Below are 9,536 nucleotides of genomic sequence, written 5' to 3' on the forward strand. Positions count from 1 at the left end.
CCAGCGACCGTTAGATTTCGATTAAGAGAAAGTTTCTGTGTCGCTCAAGGGACCCGAAAATCCCCTCACGACAGTAACGCCTCTAAAAGAGACCAATTTGTGGAGACAGGGCAGATCTCTGATATGGATCAAGTGCCATCTGTGCCCAATTTACTCTTAGGTCGTCGTGGATTATTGAATTTAATGATATGGGTGATTATCGACGAATGCTTTGAGCCCATTAGGTGGTCGTGTGAAACACTAATAGTGTTTGTGTCACGTGTCTGGTTGAGAGACTGGGAGGACAGACGCTTTAAAGACCGCGCTCCGGTCATCTCACTCGCTGTGAGACTGACAGACAGAAGCAGAGGAAGTCCACACTCGGAGGGATCGTCAGCGCTAATCCGGTTTGATGAAGCTTGAAGACAAGAAGTAAACTATGAGAAGTTCCTCTCCACACGCGTAATTACGCACGGCAGCTTCTTTTTTTCTTCCTTTCTTTAAAAGGTCTTTCTCTGTGAAGGATGCTGGAGCCCAGGGACTGTGGAGTGACAATGACGTCCACTCACAAGATTTCCTTTTCTATAATTGATATACTGGATCCGAATAAATTCAACAGCAAACGGGTGAACGAACTTTCCATCGTCGCGGAGAAGTTTTCTGTGCCAAATGCAGAGGGAACAAGTCTGGAGTCGGACAGCGACGCAGGGGGAGATTTCAGAGTTGAGCGCACGGAAGCAGGTAAAGAAAACACACAATTTTAGAGTATTATTCAGCTTATTAATCAAACATGTTACAGTCTGCACTGTTTTGCATTTATTTTCACTGCATACGTCAAGTATTTCAAAACGTCCAGGTTTAAAGATAGATTGCATTATAAAAAAAATAAAAAAATAAAAATTGGAGCACATGAATAAAATAAATCTTAATTTTTTTAATCTTACAATAAAACTTTTTGCTCCACACTAAACACCCGCAAGTGAGTCGCTATTTTCTATCAGATTTATTGTCATCTCTGTATGACCTTCCCTTAATTTCCAAGGCTGCGTTTCCTTTCAAGGAAGCCACAAAGGCTTGGTCCCAGAGCCCCGGCGTGTGATTGGCACCGGGACAGGCAGGCTAGATAATTGTTTAAATCGTCCCATTGAGGATGCCTCTGCGCGCTTTGATCGATATCCCATTACTGCATCCTGCATATCTCCCTCCAGCACCTTGCAGGTACAAACTTCACACCCCATCCATGTCTGATCCTAAATATCGTTCGATTAAAACTTCCCTTTAAATAGATGACATTTATCGACCCGGCCGCAAATATGAAACTCCATTAGCACGTCATGGCTGAGGTGGCGGAGCTGGATTTGGACGGGATTTCTTTCCGCAACATGACATTTGAGGCGCTGTGTGGTTTATAAATTATTTAAGGATTAGTGACCAAGTCTCTCTCTTCCTTCTCCCCCACCGTCTCTGAATCTATGCTTCGTTCCGCTCGAGCGACCTCCGGATCCTAATCAAACACTTTACAGATGTCAACTTCAGGCCTTCTGTGTTCGGTATTTAAACTGCAGCTCCAACGGGACAAAAAGGAGCAACGCTGCTCAATGGAGAAAAAAAAAAAATCTCTCAGGCAGGTGTGAGTTTTCAGTTTTGACTTGTGTCTTGTCAGGAGCTGTCTTTTCAGCACCACGGCCCATTTAACCGATTGAACCTGCTGCTGGACTTCACGTGGACACATCAGAATGTCGTCAAACATCCAAAATCAGCTTCAAATAATGTATCTTGAAAATCCCCTTCAAAATCAGCTGATCGGTAACAATTTTTAAAACCACCCTGCTGTGATGTCGAATAGTTTTGCCATCTGGATAGTTTCACTCTTAAATACCTGATAAGTGCTTAATGACTTAAATTTTTGTCTGCAGAATCAAATATCAATGACTCAAATTAAAGGTGCACTATGTAGTTTTTGGGAAGAAACGTTAATCAGAAGATAAAGACATTTGTTATGCCTAAACAAACAAAATAAACAAACTCTTTGTTTTCCTGACTGAATAAACAAACTGACCTTAAAGGACAACACATTTTGTTTATATGTGGCGGACCTCGCCACCTTTCTAGCTTCAAACAGTGTTCTGGGGACCTTATTTTCCAAGAACAGCTTGTTTATTCAGTTATTGGAAAAAAAGGGGTTATTTCTGAGTATTACCTCATAAATATTGTAAATAGTAAAATTCTGTTTGAATTTCTTTTCCCCCAAAACTACGTAGTGCCCCTTTAATGACTTGAATTATGCTAAAGAGGTTTGCATGATGTGAGCTAACTCATATTTTTCATTCACAGAGGAAGAACCAGGAGATAAACACTCCACAGCCTCCATGCACCATGCAGTTGACGCTGACCCCCTTCTGCTCTCCCCACCGGCTGAAACAGTAGACCAGGACGATGGAGAGTCTGCGGTCCCCCTGCAGGACCCCTCACCGCACAAAAGGCGACGCCCGGACCAGGCCTGCGCCAAACCCCGCCGCGCCAGAACAGCCTTCACCTACGAGCAGCTGGTGGCTCTGGAGAACAAGTTCCGAGCTACTCGGTATCTGTCCGTGTGCGAGAGACTAAACCTGGCCCTGTCCTTGAGTCTGACCGAAACCCAGGTGAAAATCTGGTTCCAGAACAGGAGGACCAAGTGGAAAAAGCAGAACCCCGGGGCGGACAGCACCTTGCAGCCCGGCTCCAGTTCGCTTGTCAGCGTCAGTCCCAACCCGCCACCGTGTGGGTCGAACCCCGTCAGCTTCCACCAAACTTTCCCCAGCTTCAGCTCTGGGAACGTGATCTTCCACACGGCCGGTGCTGTTCCTCTTCCGTCCACTGGAGGGCTCTTGCATCCCTTCATGCCCAGTGGTTTCGTCCAGCCGGCTTATTTCAATCCGCATCTATGAAAGAAGAGGCCGAGACTGACATGTTGCAGCTGGTGATACTGAAAACAAAAGAACTATTGAAAGCTGAAGGTTTCTCAGAATTATTGTAACTGATGCATTAATGCCATGTCACGTCCAACAAACTGAGAAAACAAAAGAGAAAATCTTTTGTCATGGACCTTTTCCAAAACTTGAACATCACAACAAAAGGCCAAACAAGTGACCTGTGACTGAGCCCGATGATTATTTAAAGATTAATGTTCTTTTATAGCACCACTATGCACTGACTGACTGTCCGTCCTTGTGTTTGCTGAAACACTTGCTCATACAGTATGATTTTCTGCATCCGTGTATTGTCTTACATCTCAAAACTGTGGCACACTGCGACTGTCCCACACCCAGCTGTGTTTCTACCTCTCACAGGCTCGCACGGCTTACGTCCGCTGCCATTTATACAACATTACCAGTGTAACTTCATTAAAAAAGAACATAAAGCATCTGTGTGTGGCTCGTGTATTACAGAGTAAAAAACATTTCAAATGAGAATGAATTGCTGGGCGTTTTGCATCCCTCAACGTTAATTTGATGAAAGGTTGCATCGTTAATAGGTTATTAGTAGTGGTGGATCATGTCCTTGTTAAAGGGCTCAGTGGAAATTACTCATATGCTGCCACCTCCTGGGCAACAAGGCTGAGCTGAAGTATTTAAGTCTGTACATTTCCTCAAGTACAGTTTTGAGGTACTTGTACTCAAGTTACTTTACACTTCTACTCTACAACATTTCAAGGGTAAATATTGTACTTTTTTACTCTGCTACATTTATATGACAGTTGAAGTTACAAGTGACTTTGCAGATAAACATTTTACATCCACAATGTGGTGAGTTTACATAATATGCTGCGCTATTATTAAACAATAGTTTATGAATCCAAGTTAATGTGTTAATTATGATGATTCTGTCATACATTAGATAGATACCACTTGCTAATAAGGCGTTATTAAAACAACATTATGTAGCTTTTTTACCTTAAAATAACAGCTTCAAATCATTTTGATGGGACAGTTTCTTGTAATATTTATAGATCAGCTTTAAGAGATTAATAAGTTAATATCCTCCTGCAGCAGAGCATTTTTTTTTTTTAGCTGGCTATTAAACTCACAATGACAATGACGATTTTTGGCCATAACAGGACATATCACCTTTTAAGTTTATATGACAACACCATAGTTCTCAAAGTGGGGCCCGGGGACCCTCGGCGGTCCTTCAGGAGGTTCCAGGGTGTTCCCAAAAACAAAGGGGAATTATGTTTACTATAAGACTTGACATAATCCATGACTATTTTAATTATTAGTTTCATACACAGAGTTCGAGAGTTCGCTGTATTAGCAAACAGTTTGTTATTCACACAGCCAGCAGTTACCGATCAACACTAGCTCTGATTTTGAGTTGTGTTTGTGGCCACCTGATGAATGTAAGTCCAATATACAGTATATATACTGTAAATGTCTCTTGACCTGTACTCCATTATCTTCACCAGGTAGTTTCAAACTGTGTTTATCTGCCGCTTGGTACTGATCGGGCAGCGTACAGTGGTGTTTTCACAGCTGTTTTCTAAATACAGTTGCTAGCTAAATTTATGAGAGAAGTGAGAGTGAAGCAACGCAGTAAATTAACGGAGCAGAGAGATGAACAGTGAGATGAATTTGCTTTCACGGAAATTTGGGTGATAATTCTCTGTAGATTCATCGCAGCGAACAGGTCCTCTCACACAGGCTCATTGCTTTATCATTGTGATTTGATACGCTGTTATTATTAAATATGGATTACAGCTGCTTTAAATGAATCAAAAATGCTTGTACATTGGATCATTCAGCCACTTATATCACAGAACAGGACTGCAGCATCTGGACCAAAATCTATAGATTTATTAACAACTTATTAATATTTACAGCTGCAGATCTGATGGATAATTAAAGGAAATCTTTATCAATGATTCAACATCTATAATGACAGATGATTGACCCACTTTCATGATGGCTTGCAAGAAATTGAGAAAACCCATGACTCTGTTTAAGACTTACTAACATTTATAAGTGCAGATACCTGACTTATTAGAAAGCGCTGCTTCAATTTTCCAAAGCCTGGCAAGCCAAATGTTATTCTTATTAATGGCTTACAATTGAGTTATAAAGCACAAGTAAATACTTTATTAACCATTACTAAAGCCATTAGTTAGATTTTACAAACCCTTAATGAAAAGTGCAAATACATGTATATTTAATCATATAAAGGGGTCCCGAAGTTCAAGGAGCTCTTTTTTAATACTTTAATACATTTTCTAACTAATAATTTAATATGGAGGGGATTAATAAAGTCATGGCCTCAAGGGGAAGGAGTCAATTTCAGGAAACTTGACACATTTATTTATTAACTTAGCCTCCTCCTGCATTTACACACTTAGTCCAGCAATCATGGAGCATATGGATCCCTTCTTTGTAGAAGTCAGTGTGTTGAACCTTTGGTCACAAGTGGTCTACAGCAGCAATCACCGCTGTCAAAATGGCGACCACTGTGCTCCTTCTTCATTTTGGGGAAAAGATAGACTGAGGATGTCAAATCAGGTGATTGGGGGAGTTTCCTGGATGGCGGCCATCACCACCGGCGACTTGTCCATTTTCTCAGACAGTGCTGACTTTTCAATTACCTGAAACAGAAATCTAGCAAACGTTATTAACTTCAAACTTCCTGCATAATCACTCAGAGTTGAACTGTACCTTCATGGAACGAGAGCTGTGTAACTCATCTCCTTCTGCCTGAGGCCGTGGACTCCTTCATCAGCCCTTGTACTTTTACTTTAGTAACCACCACTGATTATATACAACCTCCACTTACATAAAACGACCACACAGTGTCACCATTTCCTTTCTTTCTTTTTACATGATCTCAGTTTATATGCACCAGTGAAAAAGAAGATAAGAAGATAATTTCTAACTCATTCTATTCATTGGGATTTACTGTTTTAGGATGTAATTATCCATTTAATTTACCTATTTTCTTTTTTAAAATTTTTAATCTACTATGTATCTGTTTTTCTGAGACTTATAATAGTATGTTTGTGGCTAATATTTTAGCAATCTATCACATTGATCGTATGTGTTTTGTTGTTTTTTCTCTTCTTTGTGTCTTTCCTGCTCAAATAAAGAAATACATGATGCTTTCACTTGGCCCTGCTTTGGTACGTGCATGAAACATAAACACTATATGAAGGAGAAGTTGGCATGTATGCACCTTTTTTATCCACAGAGGGAGAAATTTGAAAAATAAAGCCATGCAGCTGAAGTAATTGCAGACCTCCTGCTAATTCATTGCATTACTGGTGTAATTGGTGTCTGGTTCTTGGGAATACACGCTTCTCCTTCACTTAATTTACATCCATTTCTGCCTCCATGCGTAGCAGATGTGCATGACAGATGTAACGCATCACCCACTGAGCTGCTGGAAGCCAGCCAGAGGAAGAGGACTACTAAAGAAAGAGCTATAGGAAGAGAGGATGATCAGTGCAGACCCACAACAGAAGAGTGGTATAGGAGAGCTTCAAACCCAATGTCAAGCCAGTGTCATTAGTTGACATCTTTCAAGAGTGTGTTGTGATTTCACCACTTTGATCCGTGATGCACTGGTTGAATAAACTGCTTCTGTCTATATCTGTAGACAGTGAGTGTGCTGCTGCTGGGGGGAGAGACAGCAGGAGAGCTGACTGAGAAATGGCTGGTAGGCAATTTTCTCCTGACAGCAGTTTGACGGTTAGGGGGCTGACAAGCATCCTTCAATTAGATCGAATTTTTCTCACTGCTGTCAAAACCCGGCTGGCTTGTCGCTGAGGTTCTGCCGTTAGCGTAGCTGCGATTTTCGTTTTTTCTGCCTCATGCGCACAAACATCGACAACACACATTAATAAAAATTTGTTATGCTTCCATTTAGATTTATTAGTTCTGACTGATGCATATGAATGTCACTCCCCTTTTCATTCCAACAAGGCCCGCTGTGCAGACGAAGAACTTGACAGTTTTGATCAATACGCTGGAAAATCCAGTGTAAGGAACCCATTCCCTGTTCTGGCTTAAGGCAACTGTTATATGACAATATGATGAATAATTTTGCAAGGTGTCTGAGGGGGGTCATTTAAGTCTTGGCGAAGAGAGTACATGTTTAAAATTCATGTTGGAGAACGCCCTGGACAAGGTCAGATGTTAATAGTAACAGTGCTTTCATGTCTGCGTGTGGTGGTGGTACGGGGAGAAAATTCCATCTCCAGCCCCTGTTCGCTGTACTTATCTTGTGCAGAGAAACGAGTAGGAGGCTTGAATAAATAAATTGGAGCCGAGGATCTCCTGGTATGTGTGTGTGTGTGCTGTCTTCGGCCGTGGTGGTCCACAGGGACCCGCGTCATTTCCACTGAGGTTCACAGGTCAGATGGGAAGAGCGGGTGGTGGTGTTGGAGGTGAAAAGAGATATAGGGAGAGAGGTTTCCAGGCCGAACATTGTAGGAGTGTTTTTATAAGGATACAACCACGTAAACATGCTGAAAACAGACAGTTTCTTTTTCCTCTAGTAAGTTATGAAACAGTTTTATCTATCCTGATCTTTCTTTTATGATTACTGGCTCCTATTACCTGTTAATGAGCACTTAGTACTCGACTCTGTGACATGAAAATGGGCTTTCATGCTGATTTAATCTGAGAAAGGTCAAGTGCCTGATTGGCTGCTTATTTGAATTTTATATAAAACATTTTAAATCTGCATTAAAATTGACTCCATGTGTTAATACGGTAAACTTGTGAGCAAACAGTTGCCAATGTATACTTATAGCTAATGCAGAGCAACATTGGTGTTTATTTTGACTCATATTTGTGTCCAACTGATGAATCTAAGCCTAATATTTCCTCTCCTTCATATGTTCACCAGCTAGTGGATCCATCTAACCCAATGGTAAGGAAATATGTGAGTATTGTATGTTTCTTCAATCAATATGCTACATTCGTACAATTTATATGTTACATTTGTACATTTTATATGCTACATTTGTACATTTTATATGTTACATTGTCCCTTTCATACCTTTCATATTTACATTTCTACAATACAGATATGTAGAAATCATACATTTCAGTTTTCAATTTTTACGTAGTTTTAATACTACTAGGTTAAGGTTAGGAAAAGATCATGTTTTGGCTTAAAGTACCTTATTTGTTGCCACGAACATGGTTGGAAAAGTCCAGATGTCGCTCTAAAAATATCTGTTTTTTCCCCTGTGGCTCCAGATATGATATTCAAGTCATAAACATGTGATGTGAACACGATACAACATGTTCTGTATTAATGTCAACATGGTAAGCAGTCTATCACATGTACTGTACAAATGTGCGTTTATCAGTGATTTACCAAATAACAATTGTGCCAAACAAACCTCCATGCCCACTTTTTAGCTTCACCCAGAGCTTTTAACTGCAACTCAAGGGGTTTCTTCTACAAATGGAATTGGACCAGCTGTCATGGAAACAGTTAATTTGTCATCACGACCTTAACGATGACAAGTCACGAATTACCAGACTCCATCCTGTGAAGACTGCGAGGTGCGGTACACGGATCTGAAGTCATTTAAAAATAAAACACTTTTCAACATTCAAAGTGAGGTTACTATTGTCCAGTCAAAGCAAATCAAAACAGATAAAACACTGCACAACAAGCGTTAAAATTGCAACTGCTGTGAATTAATTAACAAAACACAACAATTTAAGCATGTATCTGCTGATATCCAGAGCAGCTTCTAGTGAGGATTCACCAAGTTGGTTTATTTATAAGCGGAGATGGCAGCAGTTCAGATATTTGCACCTACACACATCATGCTGCTACTCACGATTTAAAACTCTCAAACCATGTGGGCTGTGCAGTCGGGTTTTGTGAACCTTAACTTTGAGAAATCACTGATTTCACTCTTTTTATACGCTGCAGAATACAGTGGGAGAAGTCTGTTCAACAGATACACGATCTGGTGGGGTTTAAAGATTATGATTAAAGATTCAAATATCACTCTGAGCTCATTATTTGAACAGTGCGTTTGATTGGAGAGTGGACCTTCATTGTCAAGGTGCACTCCTGAAGACAGCCCAAGGTTTTTTATTATTAATGTAAAACTGCAGCCAATTCTCTATGAGCTCTGGCTGTTGGACATTTTATTTAATCATACCAACTTCACCAACTTTGTGAATAAATGGGTGTACAAGACTAGAATCAAGTACCTTTTGAATTTACTGTTAATCTGTTGGGAACAATACTAATATGCTTTGGTATTGCAGACCATGAAATCAGAGCAGAAGCTGGTCCAGAGAGTTTGTAGACATCCCGCTTGTGCTCAAATTGTTGCTCCAGTTTTGCTTGCCGTGACTCGTAGGTGTTTTGTATTTCAGCTGCATCCTCCGGCGCAGCAGGGACCCCGGCCAAGGCAAGAGTAGATAAAACTGATTTCTTCAGTACCAAGCGGCAGTCAGCCTGCAGAAGGAGCCAACTTGTAATGGTCTTTTAATCAGCTATAGAAAGTGAAAGTCAGGTTGAGGTGGCGATTCCTCGGAGGTTTGAGGCTTCCCTGAGCT

General features: G+C 40.8%; 1 protein-coding gene across 1 annotated transcript; it reads left to right on the plus strand.

Annotated features, from left to right (window-relative positions):
* Nucleotides 1–503: 503 nt before the first annotated feature.
* nkx1.2la (NK1 transcription factor related 2-like,a) lies at nucleotides 504–3,002 on the plus strand (the record flags this gene model as incomplete). The annotated part of the gene is made up of 2 exons (XM_084375395.1): nucleotides 504–720; nucleotides 2,314–3,002. The coding sequence occupies 2 exons, from the start codon at nucleotides 504–506 to the stop codon at nucleotides 2,904–2,906; spliced, it is 810 nt and encodes a 269-aa protein (XP_084231521.1). The 3' UTR covers nucleotides 2,907–3,002.
* Nucleotides 3,003–9,536: the final 6,534 nt, after the last annotated feature.

Source organism: Pagrus pagrus, assembly GCF_965226575.1.
Source record: "Pagrus pagrus genome assembly, chromosome: 15".
In the NCBI taxonomy this organism is placed as follows: domain Eukaryota; kingdom Metazoa; phylum Chordata; class Actinopteri; order Spariformes; family Sparidae; genus Pagrus; species Pagrus pagrus.